Source organism: Natator depressus, chromosome 1 (genome assembly GCF_965152275.1).
Source record: "Natator depressus isolate rNatDep1 chromosome 1, rNatDep2.hap1, whole genome shotgun sequence".
NCBI lineage: Eukaryota > Metazoa > Chordata > Testudines > Cheloniidae > Natator > Natator depressus.
Genome location: NC_134234.1, coordinates 149,473,185 through 149,491,285, shown reverse-complemented (window position 1 = coordinate 149,491,285; position 18,101 = coordinate 149,473,185). Strand labels below are relative to the sequence as shown.

Genomic DNA, 18,101 nt, shown 5'->3' with positions numbered 1-18,101 from the left:
CTAAGCATCAGCTCCAGTTTTCAGCGGGGAAGATTTAAGCAGGGAGAGTTTAATAATTTGCCCCAAGCCACACAGCGCTGACAACTGCGGAGGCAGGAGAAGAAGAAGCCAGACCTCCTGAGTGCCAGCCTGGTGCCTGAGCCAGGAGGCCACCGCCGGTCCGCAGTGCGGCACCGGAAACCTCAGAGGGTTCTCCAGCAAACCCAGGGGAGCCGGACTCGATATTTCTTGCGGTAAAAGCAGAAGAGGACACAACCCCCCTCCCCACACACCGATTTCACAAGCCCTGTCCAGCCTTTATTATGCCCGGGGGAGGAGCAGCACACAAGCCCATTTCTCCCCCCTTTGGACAGGTCACCCGCCGAGCTCGCAGCACCGGGCGGCCGTGGCCGACGGGCGTTCGCCACAGGCATCAGCCCCCTGCCCATTGACTGCAGCGCAGGAGCGCGCGGTGCCGCCGCCGGCCTGTCCGACCGTCAGCAGCCTCCTCTCCCCCGCCCCGGCTGAGCCAAGGGAGAGGGGGCCGAGCGGGCGCTCTCCCCGCGGCGCCCGGCAGGGGTCGCTGCCGCCGGAGGCCCGCAGGCCGGGGCCGGGGAGGCGGAGCCGCGCCGGGCTCAGGAGTCGCCGCCGGAGCCGGGCCATGGAGGAGTTTCACCCCCACAGCGACGAGGTGGGGGCCGGGGACTCGGGGCGGGCGTTGAGCGAGCGGCCTCGGGGGGCTCCCAGCGCGGGGCCCGGCCCCGGGAAATCGGGCCGCGGGCGGGAGCCCCCCCGGGGCAGGGGAGCCGGGCCCGGGTCGCTGGCCTGTCCGTGTCCCCAGCCCGGAGTCCGCCTGGGGCCGGGCGGCAGCGAGTGTTGTATTCCCCGCGGCCTGCCGCCTCCTCGCGGGTGGTCCCGGTGCGGCGGCCGGGGTCGTGTATTAAGCCGCCCTCCCCTAGGCCCTGCTGCTGGGGGCAGCGACTGATACGAAACGGCGGCTGTAGAAAACGGAAGGAACCAGTGTGTGCACCCTCAGCAGCCCATCCCCACGGGGGAGCCATTTAATCCCCTGCGCTTGGCGCTGCGCGTTGCCGCAGGGCTCTGGTCCAGAAAGCCCCCTTCCCCCCGCCCGGGCGGCTGCTGCTGCTGGGAAGAGAGTCACCCTGGGACAAGGCTGGGGTCTAGCAGGGGTGGGAGTTGCAGGTAGCCAGAGCTGTACCGGCAGCTGCTTCTTGCAGCTCCCTTGACACAGAGTAGGCAGTGGTTTGAAGCAGAGTGAGATGCACTACTGCACCAGAAGACATAAGCTCAGTTGCTGGGGAGAAGATAGGGAAAAAATCATCCGCAAGAAGGCTTCAGCATCGCTGTGGAGGTGGGGTGAGCAAACAAGTGTAGAAGTTTGTTTATAAAGCTCACGCTGAATAAATCCACGCACGTGGTTTTTTTTTCCTCCCTGTCTTCTTGTGTAAAAAGAGAATATATTCTTAGCACAATTCTTGAGCTTTCAAAGAGTGCAGAGAAATTGAGAATAGCAAAATGGCTTTAGAGGGAATGATTTCATTTAGGGCTGGTTCCCGCAAGTGGATCTGCTTGCACAGCCTCCTGCACCATGCACAAAGCCCAATTGATATCACTAGCAGGGGTTCACCTGCACAACTTCAGTTTCAGGATGTGGCCTTTTAAGGATTAAGGGACAATCTTCCTAGAGCACAATGTTTATATTTCAAAAATAACCTTTGGAAACCCTACAGGTTTAGTTATCTATTGATATTTATGACAAGGTGTCAGAGTAGCAGCCGTGTTAGTCTGTATTCGCAAAAAGAAAAGGAGTACTTGTGGCACCTTAGAGACTAACTGATTTATTTGAGCATAAGCTTTTGTGAGCTACAGCTCACTTCATCGGATGCATTCAGTGGAAAGTGTAGAAGATCTTTTTATACACACAAAGCATGAAAAAATGGGTGTTTACCACTACAAAAGGTTTTCTCTCCCCCCACCCCACTCTCCTGCTGGTAATAGCTTATCTAAAGTGATCACTCTCCTTACAATGTGTATGATAATCAAGGTGGGCCATTTCCAGCACAAATCCAGGGTTTAACAAGAACGTTTGAGGGGGAGGGGGGAGGAGGAAAAAACAAGGGGAAATAGGTTACCTGGCATAATGACTTAGCCACTCCCAGTCTCTATTCAAGCCTAAGTTAATTGTATCCAATTTGCAAATGAATTCCAATTCAACAGTCTCTCGCTGGAGTATGGATTTGAAGTTTTTTTGTTGTAATATAGCAACTTTCATGTCTGTAATCGCGTGACCAGAGAGATTGAAGCGTTCTCCGACTGGTTTATGAATGCTATAATTCTTGACATCTGATTTGTGTCCATTTATTCTTTTACGTAGAGACTGTCCAGTTTGACCAATGTACATGGCAGAGGGGCATTGCTGGCACATGATGGCATATATCACATTGGTGGATGTGCAGGTGAACGAACCTCTGATAGTGTGGCTGATGTTATTAGGCCCTGTGATGGTGTCCCCTGAATAGATATGTGGGCACAGTTGGCAACGGGCTTTGTTGCAAGGATAGGTTCCTGGGTTAGTGGTTCTGTTGTGTGGTATGTGGTTGCTGGTGAGTATTTGCTTCAGGTTGGGGGGCTGTCTGTAGGCAAGGACTGGCCTGTCTCTCAAGATTTGTGAGAGTGTTGGGTCATCCTTCAGGATAGGTTGTAGATCCTTAATAATGCGTTGGAGGGGTTTTAGTTGGGGGCTGAAGGTGACGGCTAGTGGCGTTCTGTTATTTTCTTTGTTAGGCCTGTCCTGTAGTAGGTGACTTCTGGGAACTCTTCTGGCTCTATCAATCTGTTTCTTCACTTCAGCAGGTGGGTACTGTAGTTGTAAGAATGCTTGATAGAGATCTTGTAGGTGTTTGTCTCTGTCTGAGGGGTTGGAGCAAATGCGGTTGTATCGCAGAGCTTGGCTGTAGACGATGGATCGTGTGGTGTGGTCAGGGTGAAAGCTGGAGGCATGTAGGTAGGAATAGCGGTCAGTAGGTTTCCGGTATAGGGTGGTGTTTATGTGACCATTGTTTATTAGCACCGTAGTGTCCAGGAAGTGGATCTCTTGTGTGGACTGGACCAGGCTGAGGTTGATGGTGGGATGGAAATTGTTGAAATCATGGTGGAATTCCTCAAGGGCTTCTTTTCTATGGGTCCAGATGATGAAGATGTCATCAATATAGCGCAAGTAGAGTAGGGGCGTTAGGGGACGAGAGCTGAGGAAGCGTTGTTCTAAGTCAGCCATAAAAATGTTGGCATACTGTGGGGCCATGCGGATACCCATAGCAGTGCCACTGATTTGAAGGTATACATTGCCCCCAAATGTGAAATAGTTATGGGTAAGGACAAAGTCACAAAGTTCAGCCACCAGGTTAGCCGTGACATTATCAGGGATAGTGTTCTTGACGGCTTGTGGTCCATCTTTGTGTGGAATGTTGGTGTAGAGGGCTTCTACATCCATAGTGGCCAGGATGGTTTTATCAGGAAGATCATCAATGGATTGTAGTTTCCTCAGGAAGTCAGTGGTGTCTTGAAGGTAGCTGGGAGTGCTGGTAGCATAGGGCCTGAGGAGGGAGTCTACATAGCCAGACAATCCTGCTGTCTGGGTGCCAATGCCTGAGATGATGGGGTGCCCAGGATTTCCAGATAGAATATCCCAGGTCAGGGTTCCAGGGGTGTGTCTGTGCGGATTTGATCTTGTGCTTTTTCAGGGAGTTTCTTGAGCAAATGCTGTAGTTTCTTTTGGTAACTCTCAGTGGGATCAGAGGGTAATGGCTTGTAGAAAGTGGTGTTGGAGAGCTGCCGAGCAGCCTCTTGTTCATATTCCGACCTATTCATGATGACAACAGCACCTCCTTTGTCAGCCTATTTGATTATGATGTCAGAGTTGTTTCTGAGGCTGTGGATGGCATTGTGTTCTGCACGGCTGAGGTTGTGGGGCAAGTGATGCTGCTTTTCCACAATTTCAGTCCATGCACGTCGGCGGAAGCACTCTATGTAGAAGTCCAGTCTGCTGTCTCTACCTTCAGGAGGAGTCCACCTAGAATCCTTCTTTTTGTAGTGTTGGTAGGGAGGTCTCTGTGGATTAGTATGTTGTTTAGAAGTGTGTTGGAAATATTCCTTGAGTCGGAGACGTCGAAAATAGGATTCTAGGTCACCACAGAACTGTATCATGTTCGTGGGGGTGCCCCAAAGCACAAATCACAGAGTTCTTTGACAAGAAATGCAAAAAAACTTCTGGGCCCACTCTAAGAACAGTAAAGTGAATAACGAGACCTTATTTATTTCATTTTGCCATGTTGTTCCCCAGCCAGAGTAGAAGAATTAAACTAACCAGATTTAGTCTATTCAACTGCACCTCTCCACTTCTAGGAACCACTAGAACAAAGCGAAAATTATGAGAATTAGTGCTTTCTCATTGGGTAGACTGCTATGCATCTTTCTGTCTGTAAAGACAGCACCCAACGCCAAAGTGATATATGTTAGGTAAAGCATGTGGGGGAGTGGAGGGAGAAAGTAACGTGGAATAAACTAATGGAGGGAAGGCAACAGAGAAGAAAAATAACAAAGATGAGAAGGGAAAACCAGGAGACAAATGCAGAGAAGACTGATGATTTAAATGGAAAAAAAAAAATTTCTGAATAAGTGACTTGGCATTCTAGTGCCTATAAAACAGTCAGCAGTTTTAGTACTAGGATTGCAATCCCCTGTTTTATGGTTTTCTGTTAAAATTTGTCAGTAGGAATCCTCATTTCAGAGGGAGCGGGCTTGGGATCCCTAGGAAGGGAGTTCAGTTCAGTCTTTTGTTCTGGGGATATTCATGATATGTAAGGCATGCCGAGACGCATGGTATAAGAATCTTTTAGGATAGGGAAAAATGAGCTTGGACCCTGGTATCCAGGCCTCATCTTTTAAAACTTCTTTTTGAGGGGGTTGTAGGACAGGGATTAATGCCAGATGGCAGCTGTGTTGTGTTGGAGAATGTGGAGGTATTTTTAAAACTACTTTTGATCTAGTTTGGGTTTAAAATACAGTTTACCTGGGTGTGGTGCTTGTTCTATGCCTTTTCTAGTTGGGGTAAGGAAAACTAGATCCAAGTATTTCTTTTCTCCCCAGAATAATATGAAATGCTATAAGTAACTGATTATACTTTTAACTTTTTCAATTATAGATGATCTTCAATGCTGAGGAAGCCCACAACATCGTTAAGGAGGTAGGCTATGTTTAACAATTTTAGTGACTTGAATGAAATACAATATCTAGAAAAAGCTGCAGGTCACTTTCAGTGATACTTCCACACTTTTAGCATACATGCATATTTATTTATTAAATATAATTTTGGAATTAGTTTTGAAGACAGATTTTAGTGCCTTTTTATACAAGGGAAAGTAGGCTATGATGAATAGTCTGTAATAGAATTTGTTAAATGTAACACCATGGCAACCAGCAACTGAAAAGTGCAGAGCCTATTGCTTACAGTTCTGTGGAGTTCTGTACGAGATAGTGTATTAAAATGAGATTCCCTGAAGGAATTTGCAGCCTCTGCATGTCCTGTCAAACTGCACATTTCAAAAAACTGTTCCAGTATGCACAGCAAGTACAAAAACAATGTCAGATAAACCGTTCAGTTCTTTACACAGCCTTTCAAGGTAAGGACAAATACTGTACACTTTTTTGTTGCGGGGGGGGATCTAATACAGGGAATTAAGCCAGGTATCCATCCCCCATTTCAAAAGTTATCTAAAGCTACCATACTGTTGTCTAGCATTAATGCAGCTCTAAAAAGACTAGAAATCTTGAGAAGATTTATTTTGAATAAACATTCATAAAACAGTATAAAGTAATAAATGGAAGTCAACAGCCCTGTCTTACTTCCTGTAAGTTGCACAGTATATAAAGGTTGATCAAAACTAGCTAAGGGGTTTGATCTTGCTTGTTCTCAGGGCATAGGCCTCCTAAATAACTTCACTGGGAGTTGAGTGCATGGGGTTTACATCACTGGCTCTAAAAATTGTACACAGTCTCATTTAATTATGTAGACCTTTTTCAGATGTTAATTTCTTTACAATTTAAGATTGGTCAATATTATATTTAGTCTCAACATGTGAATTCACATGACTTGATTCCTTTATGACAGAGGTTGCAATTTAATAAGAATTAGAAGGGGTTAAATTTACAGAGAATGCTTTCAGTTTTTCACCATTTTAAGTTTACCCTGTTGGGTTAAACCAATGTGTATTGTTTCCATTGGATATGTTCCTTTACTGAAAGGTTTTTTTTTTTTATGTTCTAGTAGCATTTAGGAACCCATACTGCACTTCAAAACAAAAGCAGTGACACCTCAGCATTCCAGGCAGCCACAGTCTATCAGTAGGAGTAATGGGAAATTTTAGTTCCCTCACTGTGAAATAAACTCAGATGTTCACTTGACAAAATTGTTAGAACACATTTAATGGCAAAAAACCACGTTAAGGTTGCTGGGTGGTATGTGATCCTCTTGTAGAACGCTGAGTTGAGCAAAACTCCAACTGTATTTCCTCGTTTTCAGAAGAGTTAAGGTTGCCCAGGCATTAGACCTTAACACTGCCCTCTTTCAGCAATGCCCCAATATACCCAAATAACTTACCTTTACTCTGCCAACCCCACAGTTGCTGAAATACCCATTCTGTGCCTCCTTTCACAACTCATTCATTCTCAGCCACAGAACTCAATCTAACACTATTAAAGGACAAAAAGAAAAAAATGATTGCACACGCCACCTTCCCTATGTTCCCCTGGAGCTGGCAGTAGCCAATGGGAGTTATTTGTATACACTCCAGGTGCAGTCAGTGTGTTATGTGTATCTGTGCTAAATGGTGGAGGCACTCATTGGGCCTGTTTGGTAAAGGTGTGTTCGGGATATGATGATGATTGGATTATTTTGAAGTGCGTAGTAAAGCTTTGATTGAAATTTGAGGAGATCTTTGTTTTTCACCCTTTGTGCATGAGCTGCATGTATACTTGCAGAATACGGTATGCATTATTTCAGTGCAGAATTGCACATTATACATTTTACAGGGCACAGGTGTTTTATTACAAAGGGTATTATTGTCAGTAGTGAGCTGGGAGAGCAGTCTAAGCATTTATTATCTACATGCACTCTAGGAAAAGTGAGTGTGGTCAGTGTCAGGTGTAGCTGTACTGAATGTTGGCGACCGTAATTAGCTCTGCTTGGTAGAGTTATATTTGGGAGATCTATGGATTACTTTGAGGTATATGACAGAGCTGTGATTGTGATAAGAAGAGATCTATGCTTTCCACTGTCTCATGAATGAGGAAGGGGAAGAGGTGTATGCGCACCTTCGGGATGCAGTATGCATCATTGTGTAGGTTATGTTGGTAAAGGACTTTTATCACAAAGGATATTGTCAGCAGAACATGACATGGTAGAATGAGAGGATTTTAATGCTTTAATGATGGTTAAGTGAAAGTATGTTTGAGATGGTATCCTGTGAGTTGTAAAAGCCTGTGAAGTGGTTCTTATATACATGTGCTATTCTTTCTGGGGAATTGGCTAAGTGTATGAGTGTAGACCAGGATCTGGAACCTCCTGAATCTTACAGTGCCAAAGCCCAGTGTGAGTATTAGGGATGTAAAAGTTTAACCGGGTAACCGATAAGCATTATCTGTTTTATTGGTTTCGGTTAATGATTAAACTCACCCCCCCACCCCCAGGCCAGGATTCCAGCCCATGGCCGGGCCCTGTGTAAAACGTGGGGGTGCTGCAGCACCCCCTGCACCCCTAGTTCCTCGGTTAAACATTTAACCGTGTAACCAATACAATTTTAATCAGTCACATGGTTACTTTTTTAACCGCTTTTACATTCCTAATGAGTATGTTATATGTGCATACTGGGGCATTGCTTGAAGAGGGTAGATGGAAAGTGGTATTGGACAACCTTTGTCCCCCTCCCCCACTTTGTCCTTTCATAATGTTAGCTGGATTCCTGGAGATTAGTCAGTGGATTGTAAAAGCTTGTACATTTCAACAATTCTTAGGGTGGCATAGTAAAAGTTACATGTGTTAATGAGGCATGTTGGATTATTTCTGAAAGAAGGCACAGTTAAGGTTGCATGGTCAACCTTAATTGCATTTCCTAGTTTTCAGATGTTTGAGTTTTGCTCCACTGAGTGTTCTGGAAGGGGACTATCTACCACAAAGTAAACAATACTGATACAGAGTTAAAGTTTTTTACTATTGAATTTCCTAGTCTTTTTAACGGGAAAAGATATGTTGGTGGTAGGGTTAGTAGTCATTTAGGCAGTTGTACACACATCCCAAAATTTGCATACCAAGTCAGCCAGCCCACCACTATCCTACCATTCCCATCCCCCAACACGCACACCCCAACTGGATCCCACTAGACCTGCTGTGGCACGCCTCCCTAGCCATATCCCTGACCTATTCACTACATTTCCCCCCTGTAACCAGGCCCCCTCCCCACTACTGTATCCAGTCTACCCTACTTGTGGTGGTGGGAATGTCTCCCTGAAGTCTTCACACCCTGGTATACAAAAGTTTCTGTTGTTGTTACTTCCCCCCCACCCCCTCATAATCCAACTCCTTTGCAGTGCCTGGAGTTAAAAACAAACTGTGTTACAGTGGAATGGTGTTTCTGTTCAGGTTTCAGAATGGTTGAAGGGTGGAGTTTGTAGCAGGGCCAGCAAGAGAAATGTTTTTCTATTCCAGAATACAGACAGTTTGGGAGAAAGATCCTCTGACCCCATCCAGTAAAAGTACCCAAGCTTCCAAAACAGTGAGGTTTCAGAGATCGTAATATTTCTGTGCAATACAGTAGACATTTTTTGGTCAGCCATGAACCATCCATTTTCCTGATTAATCTTCTTCCAACACTTATTCATAGCTTTCATCTTATTGCTGTAGCAATTATGCAGACACTCAGACAAATCAGAAAACTATCACAATCCCTGAACACAAATCTCTGATGTGGTTCAAATCTGCTCTTATACATTGTATGAGATGAAAACCAGGAATAAGAGCCAGATCATTTCCATCCAAGTCAATTGCCACAGTGTCAGGTAAATCACAGCCTCAAATCACTGGTTACACACCACAAAGTGGGCAAAACACAATGCCAGTGCAGGGCACCTGTCTCAACCCAAATCAACCTTCTCATGGTGTACACCTTGCTGTCTGGGAAACTTCTGCAACCTTGTGATCCAGGAATTGTCCAGAATCCGCATGTTGACAACTCTGGCAACACGCATTCCTTTTCTCTCAGCAGTCAAGGTACCTGCACTGTTAGTTCCAAACGCCCATGCTGTGTCTTTGGAAACCACATTAACCTGCCCCCAAGATCACGGAGTTACCTCTTGCTCCTTTGCTGCCCCCTCAGAGCTGCAACCCCTCCCCTGCCCCAAAGTTCTGTCTCCTCCCCACCTAATATAACAAAACTTTGGTTAGATTGCCTGCTGACCTAACAGCAAGCACAATAAAACCTCCCCATAAAATAAAAACACATAAAAGACATTTTGTAGCTATCAACATGAGTTATTAAATCTTTATTGTGTCGGTGTACAAAGGTTCAGACGAGAAACGTCTGGTTCAAAGGAACGTGCGGACATAAATGCTCTGGGCAAGCATAAAGTAGCTGCATAATAACCCTCTCACTTTTCCCCCCTTTATTGGTGCATGTTAGCTGTAATCCTTTCAGGCAACACCTCTGTGCAAGGGTCTTGAACATGTTTTTAAATACCCTTTCTCAATTTGGGTTCCCATGCACCCTTTCTCACTTAGAGGGTGCCATGCACTACCTTGATAAAACAGATTGAAACCATTTTGACCCACATCACATCAATAGTTTGGTCCCTAGCTCTGTTTTTTTTAAAAAAAAGCTAGAAAGAAAAATGGCTATTTTTTCCTCAAATTACTTCAAATTATGGTCTGTGCTCTCCTGAGGCACACCAGCTTTCAAAAGAATCGGACTAAGCATGTCGATTTTAAGAAAGCTTGACTTTTAAACAGAAGTCATGTTGCAGTCTTAACTATTTAAAAGTCTTTTTCTGCAATACATTTCTGCTGACAGCTTCACTTTACCACGTCAGTTGTACCTTTGAGCTAGACAGACGAATATATAGTAAATCTCCCAGCATCTATGGATTCTGAGTTATATTTTATTTCCCAATTCAGCAACTGATATGCAGTGAGCTAAATTGATTTCAAATGGTTATTCTAAGATACTCAGTTGCCCTGCAGGTGTTCTGGGATTGTTTAGTAAATATTTGGAGTTACTCTATTAAACATGGTTTGTTTTGAGACATTTCATATTGATGTATTACTAGTGCAATTGATTTTTCTCTATTTGTAGTGCATAGAAGGGATTTTGGGCAAGGTAGATTACAATCACAACAAAGTCAATCAGTGGACTGCAACTATAGTGGAGCAATCTTTAACACATCTGGTAAAACTAGGAAAAACATACAAATACATTGGTAAGTACCAGTATCCATACTTTACCTTATACAATTCAGATGAGTAATTGCTGGGAAGAATTTGTTTTCAAGCTAGGGGGTACTTTGACGTTTAAAAACATACCCTCTTAGTTTTCTCCTGTACTGTAACCCCCCTTCCTCTCCCCCTGTGCTTAGGAACTGAGAAAATGTCCGTATTATTTCATTGTGTTTGCGCTTAATCACTTAAACATTTATGACAGGTTTCAGAGTAACAGCCGTGTTAGTCTGTATTCGCAAAAAGAAAAGGAGTACTTGTGGCACCTTAGAGACTAACCAATTTATTTGAGCATAAGCTTTCGTGAGCTACAGCTCACTTCATCGGATGCATACTGTGGAAAGTGTAGAAGATCTTTTTATATACACACAAAGCATGAAAAAATACCTCCTCCCACCCCACTCTCCTGCTGGTAATAGCTTATCTAAAGTGACCACTCTCCTTACAATGTGTATGATAATCAAGGTGGGCCATTTCCAGCACAAATCCAGGGTTTAACAAGAACGTCTGAGGGGGAGTGGGGAGGAGGAAAAAACAAGGGGAAATAGGTTACCTTGCATAATGACTTAGCCACTCCCAGTCTCTATTCAAGCCTAAGTTAATTGTATCCAATCTGCAAATGAATTCCAATTCAACAGTTTCTCGCTGGAGTATGGATTTGAAGTTTTTTTGTTGTAATATAGCAACTTTCATGTCTGTAATCGCTTGACCAGAGAGATTGAAGCATTCTCCGACTGGTTTATGAATGTTATAATTCTTGACATCTGATTTGTGTCCATTTATTCTTTTACGTAGAGACTGTCCAGTTTGGCCAATGTACATGGCAGAGGGGCATTGCTGGCACATGATGGCATATATCACATTGGTGGATGTGCAGGTGAACGAGCCTCTGATAGTGTGGCTGATGTTATTAGGCCCTGTGATGGTGTCCCCTGAATAGATATGTGGGCACAGTTGGCAACGGGCTTTGTTGCAAGGATAGGTTCCTGGGTTAGTGGTTCTGTTGTGTGGTATGTGGTTGCTGGTGAGCATTCGCTTCAGGTTGGGGGGCTGTCTGTAGGCAAGGACTGGCCTGTCTCCCAAGATTTGTGAGAGTGTTGGGTCATCCTTCAGGGTAGGTTGTAGATCCTTGATAATGCGTTGGAGGGGTTTTAGTTGGGGGCTGAAGGTGACGGCTAGTGGCGTTCTGTTATTTTCTTTGTTAGGCCTGTCCTGTAGTAGGTGACTTCTGGGAACTCTTCTGGCTCTATCAATCTGTTTCTTCACTTCCGCAGGTGGGTATTGTAGTTGTAAGAATGCTTGATAGAGATCTTGTAGGTGTTTGTCTCTGTCTGAGGGGTTGGAGCAAATGCGGTTGTATCGCAGAGCTTGGCTGTAGACGATGGATCGTGTGGTGTGGCCAGGGTGAAAGCTGGAGGCATGTAGGTAGGAATAGCGGTCAGTAGGTTTCCGGTATAGGGTGGTGTTTATGTGACCATCGTTTATTAGCATTGTAGTGTCCAGGAAGTGGATCTCTTGTGTGGACTGGACCAGGCTGAGGTTGATGGTGGGATGGAAATTGTTGAAATCATGGTGGAATTCCTCAAGAGCTTCTTTTCCATGGGTCCAGATGATGAAGGTGTCATCAATATAGCGCAAGTAGAGTAGGGGCGTTAGGGGACGAGATCTGAGGAAGCATTGTTCTAAGTCAGCCATAAAAATGTTGGCATACTGTGGGGCCATGCGGGTACCCATAGCAGTGCCACTGATCTGAAGGTATACATTGTCCCCAAATGTGAAATAGTTATGGGTAAGGACAAAGTCACAAAGTTCAGCCACCAGGTTAGCCGTGACATTATCGGGGATAGTGTTCTTGACGGCTTGTAGTCCATCTTTGTGTGGAATGTTGGTGTAGAGGGCTTCTACATCCATAGTGGCCAGGATGGTGTTATCAGGAAGATCACCGATGGATTGTAGTTTCATCAGGAAGTCAGTGGTGTCTCGAAGGTAGCTGTGAGTGCTGGTAGCATAGGGCCTGAGGAGGGAGTCTACATAGCCAGACAATCCTGCTGTCAGGGTGCTAATGCCTGAGATGATGGGGCACCCAGGGTTTCCAGGTTTATGGATCTTAAAAAAGATCTTCTACACTTTCCACAGTATGCATCCGATGAAGTGAGCTGTAGCTCACGAAAGCTTATGCTCAAATAAATTGGTTAGTCTCTAAGGTGCCACAAGTACTCCTTTTCTTTAGACATTTATATGCAACAAAACTGTGGCAGTTTTTTCATTTTTACTTGATGCTAAATGCTGATAGTGTGCCTAGCCCTGTACAAGACATACAGTAGAGACGATCCCTTCCCAAAGGAGCTAAATCTGAGAACCGTCTTTCCTGTTTCTCTTTAAAAAAAAAAACAAAAAAAAAAACAAAGATGAGAAAGTAAAAAAACTCCAAATTTATTACATCTGTTAAAAAATTTCTCACAATTTCAGAAGGTAGGTTGTATTAATCTAAATCCTTACCAAAAGGATTTTAGAAATATTTGTACTTGAGGTTTACTGTACAGTACACACCCTTTTAGAGGATGTTCAATTGATTGAATCCTAAAGAGTAGATTGTGTCCACTGTTTTCAGGGATGCACATGTGGAGAAGAAGTTAAAAGGGGAAAAAATTACATTCTGTGCCCACTGTGCCCCGTATGTGTGGGCTGGACACAGTGGCAGGGCAGGTCTTCTCTTTGAGGGGGTGCAAGGACTCCTTCCAGCTCGTGCTGATGCTGGCACTTGCTTCTTCAAAGGCAGCTGGACCATGCTAGATGCTGCACCCACTTAAAAGATGGTGTAAGACTACATGCTGCTTCTGCTCAGAGGAGTTCCAAAAAGCACCATCTGTGTCGGGCACAATTCCTCCTGCAGCTCGCAGTGGGACATTGTGCCTTCACACCAACTTGGTGAATGGCTGTGCCTTCAAGTGCAAATTAATTCTAAATATTTTAAAAGATAATTAGGGAATTTAGTCATACGAATGAGCTTTCTGGGAAAGGAGTTATTTACATACCACTAGGGTTATGTCTACACTGTGAGCTAGGGGTGTGATTCCTCTGCTTGTGTATACATACTCATGCTAGCTCTCTGAGAGCTAGCATGAGTATAAATAGCAGTGTAGCCACGGTAGCAGCAGCATGGCTGAACCCGAAACCAGTGGCTATGTACTCAGCCATCTCTTCACTGCCACTATCTGTGCTACTGCCTAGCCTAGAAGATATCTAAACAATTACTCCAAAAATGAGAGATCAGTATTTAGACCCTTTCAGTAGACTTCATATTAAAAATCTTAGAATTAAGATTTTTAAGGGGGTGTTGCATAATAGCTTTCCTGGTTTTGAGACCTAGTTAGAAGGTAACTGAAGGCTTACAGGACAGTAAAATGAGAGCTTGTATACAACAGTGTGATTATAACAAATACATAAAGGGAAGAGGCTGCCATTCTTGTTTTGTTACCAAATGAATGGCTGTGTTTTGAGGCTTCCAATTACAGTATATGTTTCATGATGGTAATTTCACTTGGTCTGCAGATTCATCAGTCTTGTTTTATTAATGAAAAAAACTGATTTTATTACTCTGTCCTTCAGTAACCTGTGCAGTAATGCAGAAGAGTGGAGCTGGTCTCCACACAGCAAGCTCGTGCTTTTGGGACACCACAACTGATGGTAAGTTTTCCTCATTCAGATTCAAGTCAAATAAGACAGTGAATGTGCTACCTGTTGCTCAGCTGTGTTACAAATAGTATTTTTAGCAGTTTGAAGGGTTGATTACAAAAAGCCACCAAATCCAGAACTGGAAGCCTTGTATGCATTTTCAACAGATACACCCCGGATTGAATGAATAATAGATGGATGGAGAACACTGGGGTATGACAAAATTAGCAATACCAGTGGAGCTATCTTCAGTATGAAAGAAAGATTGTGCAAATTAGTCCCCATAGAAGATCTTCAATTTGTAGGGACACTGACTTAATTAGTAGTGTGTGCTCTAAATGTAAATTTGCAATCCTGAATGTCTGCCTACTTTTATTATAAGTGGACTGCCCTACTCTAAGAGAAGCTGGCACGAATAAAGAATTGGCTTTTTTTTTTTAAGCTAAAGCAGAAATAGTTTGACTAATGTTATTATAGCTTTTATTTCTTTCTTGCAGTCAGTTGCCATGTTCCTTTATTTTATTAACTTCTGCATTATTTCCAAGTGCCCCCATTTCAGTTCACAATGTGGTGTGGTAAGATTATTAGAATGCTTTCAAGCCTGCCAAGACAGTTTCTTCAAATACTGTAGAAAGGACTTAAAATGAGGCACCAGGATTCTGTTGTAAAAAAAGGTTAAAAGGCTGCATTTAAAACACAAGACTGAGTTGAGTCATTATTTAGAAAATAGGTTCTAATAAATAAGTACATTCAGGTCAGAGTTTGTATTGGGGTATGTATATATTGGTGGCTTTAGAAATGTCAGAGAAGCAGCTTCTTTTGCTGATTTCCCATTATGTCCATGTAAATAAAACCACATATTCTTATCTATGTTCTTAATGTCATAAGTGTAGTATGAGTCTATTCTTATTTTGCCATGGAAGATTCTTTTACATACAAAAGAGCCTAAAAGGATTTGAAAGTATTGATTCATTGGCTGAACATGGAGGGAGGTGGAATTCCTTGTTGGCAGGGTGCCAAGGACTTTCTTAAATCAGTGTTTTTAAAAACTCATTCTGAACCAATCTTCTCTCCCTGTGACTGTGCCAGGTAAGCTTTGAGCTTAAGTAACTATCAAACGCTATATGTTGAGTGATAAGAACAAGAAATGATTCTCTGACATCAGGAAAATTATTAGTTCATGAGGACAGGAGGAAGTCATTAATCAGAGCTTATCACTCCATTCTTACACCCCATAACTATTTACATTTCTCGGCTCTTTAGCTGCAGAATCAAAAGTTGAAGGAAAACCTATTTTTCTCCAGGTTTATAGAGAGAACTTAATTTGTTATATTATATTGGAGTTTTTATCCTATTTAAAACTAAGTTTATTAGTAAATAGTAGTGTGTGTAAGTTTGATGCAGTTTTGATGGTATTAGTTTCTGTATTCCAAAGAGAAAAAGGTAAGAGTAAATTCATCTTTATGGAGAGGATTACAAACTCCTATTACATTTCCTCTGAGAAATGACTGAGAGGTTTTTTTATTCTAAATTTCTGGTCTTTTGCAGTGAAATGTAATGGAATTTAACAGAGACGGTATGGGGAGCAAGTTTATTTTCTGATCTTTTTTTAATTATCTTTTAGGTACCTGCACAGTGAGATGGGAAAACCGGACTATGAACTGCATTGTCAATGTTTTTGCCATTGCTGTTGTCCTGTAGCTGATTGGAGTACAAATATTAAGTTACACCAAAGCCTTTAAGATCAGAAAGTATCAAAATCTCAAAGCATATTGCCATTATATAATACTGTTTGTGCACTAAAGAAAAAGGTATGAACATGCTGTAAAGTCCACTACACAAAGTGTACATTCTGAGCAAATTCTTTCAATTTAACTTGTGACAGCTGGCTTTTCTTTAGCAAATTTTAGCAATTTAAATATTCCAGATTGATGATATCTTAAACTGGAAATGCCATGATATTAGAGATCAAATGAAAATATGGATATTTGGGTCAAAAGATTACATCTGTAATTCAAGTGAAGGTGTGACTAGCACAGGTAGGCATACCCATGCTTGCCTCAATTTAGGCAGCACAATAGTATAGATGTGACTGCACTGGCTAGCTGCCTAAATACAAACCCATGAGTGAGCCCGGGTATGTGCTCAGGTTGCTAGCCGATACAGAAACCTGTGCCACCATGTCTACACTATTGTTATCCATACTAGCTAGATTAAAAAAAACAACCCAGGCATGCCTTCACCTGCAGTGTAGACATAGGCAAACTGACACTTTACTCACAGAGAGATGGAGTAATCTAATCAGCAGAAGGGAGATGAAAGGATACAAGTATTAAGAAACAGCAAGATTAAAATGCAGTTGGGAACAGACTAGGAATTTATTACATTTACAACATTCCTTGTGTTGAATGATAAGTATGAGTGCCTCATATCTGATTAAACAAGGCGATTTCTATATTATGCATGGATGCTGTATGAACACCACAGTTACCTGATCAAGCGTAAAAAGCCCAAACAACTTATACGTTTATGCTTTTCTGCTTGGGGAACAAAATGACTTCATCATGCCAAAGCATTTATTTCTTCAGTGGACTCTTGTCCTTTTAAAGGGTATGATCTTTTTTCAAATACCATTTGGAACATTGTCATTGAATTAAGTGGAAACATGATTGGGTGCATTGTTCATATTAGCACTCAATGCATATGAATACATATTGCTTAAAAAGAATTCACCAAATTATAAAACTAGTTTAATCTGACCTAACCTGATTGGTTCAGTGACTAGAAGAATGTAGGAAAACTCATGACATGAGCACCTTGCACATTCCTGATCCAGTTTAAGTAGGTGTCTTTCCTAACAAAGGACCCAATTCTACACCTGTTGACCTCAGTAGAATTAGAGTTGGGCCTTGCTTTAAATAACTTTGAGCAATCAATCCTGTAGAGCTAAATAAATGAGTTTGTGTAGGTACGAGATGCCCACGTTTTTAAAAGAGCCTTATTCTCTCTAAGCACAAATACATGATACAGAACATATCCTTATATTATATTTATAAAGTATGGCCTATACTCCAAGTCTAAAATTGTGTAATAACTATGGAGTAATAAGTATAAAATAGTTAAAAATTAGTGACATAGCTAAGGCCTCCATCTTGCAGACATTCACACACATGCTCAGTTCACTGATCTGAGCAATCCTATTGACTTACATGAGACATTCACAGGATTCATAAAATTATTTGTGAATGTAAGCAATTGCAGGATTGGGGCCTATATTTTAGTCAATGCATAAATTATGTAAATTTTCAAGTATTTGTACTGATTATAAAAAGATCTAAGTTGTTACTGCCACTGAGTGGCAGCCATTTTAAGTTCTGGCATATCTCAAACAACACTTAAAGATTTTTTTCTTATTTACTACCTATTCTACAGATATTCAGTAACTATCTAATAGTTGCTGTAAATCTGCTTTGCATTTTAACATGGACTTTGAAAGCACTGCTTCAATTTTATGCAATTCTGATTTATTTATTTTTAATTATTTTTCACAGTCACTCTGATTTGGTCAAATGGCAAATACGTCCTAAAAAAAAAAAAAAAAAGTTATAACAACCCTGGTTCTTCAAACTGTATTGGAAATTGCTACAAGGCTCCAAAAGTTAGAACCCACATACATCTAGAATACACAATGCTAATTCAAAATCCAATGCTTGGCAGGCATAAATAAAATAGAATTCAGCCTTTATATGAGCACAAATAGAGTTAAGCGCTAGAATATTGCATTTGTCTAGGAGGCAGGTATAGTGTGAAAACATTTGCATGGTGCACTGAATTTCAGATATATAATAAAGTAAATTAAGAAAGATTATTTGGTTTAGGGCAAGATGTG

The 18,101-nt window shown here is 42.4% G+C and overlaps 1 protein-coding gene across 4 annotated transcripts; it reads left to right on the top strand.

The window, feature by feature from the left end:
* The first annotated feature begins 567 nt into the window (after positions 1–567).
* DYNLT3 (dynein light chain Tctex-type 3) lies at positions 568–17,883 on the top strand. Of its 4 annotated transcripts, none has more exons than XM_074968731.1 (5): positions 568–670; positions 5,201–5,242; positions 10,398–10,521; positions 14,147–14,224; positions 15,837–17,883. In XM_074968731.1, the coding sequence occupies exons 1-5, from the start codon at positions 641–643 to the stop codon at positions 15,911–15,913; spliced, it is 351 nt and encodes a 116-aa protein (XP_074824832.1). In that variant the 5' UTR covers positions 568–640; the 3' UTR covers positions 15,914–17,883. The 4 variants fall into 4 exon arrangements, with proteins under 4 accessions (XP_074824832.1, XP_074824847.1, XP_074824841.1 ...); XM_074968746.1 differs by lacking the exon at positions 568–670 and adding an exon at positions 903–1,351; XM_074968740.1 differs by lacking the exon at positions 568–670 and adding an exon at positions 904–1,356.
* Positions 17,884–18,101: the final 218 nt, after the last annotated feature.

What these genes read in the sequence shown, in the direction of transcription:
- DYNLT3 (XM_074968722.1), top strand. Translation starts at nt 2,424, where the DNA reads ATGATGGCATATATCACATTGGTGGATGTGCAG. An exon ending in AAAAACATACAAATACATTG is followed by an intron (nt 10,522 to 14,146) that starts GTAAGTACCAGT and finishes TCTGTCCTTCAG; the next exon opens with TAACCTGTGCAGTAATGCAG. An exon ending in TTGGGACACCACAACTGATG is followed by an intron (nt 14,225 to 15,836) that starts GTAAGTTTTCCT and finishes ATTATCTTTTAG; the next exon opens with GTACCTGCACAGTGAGATGG.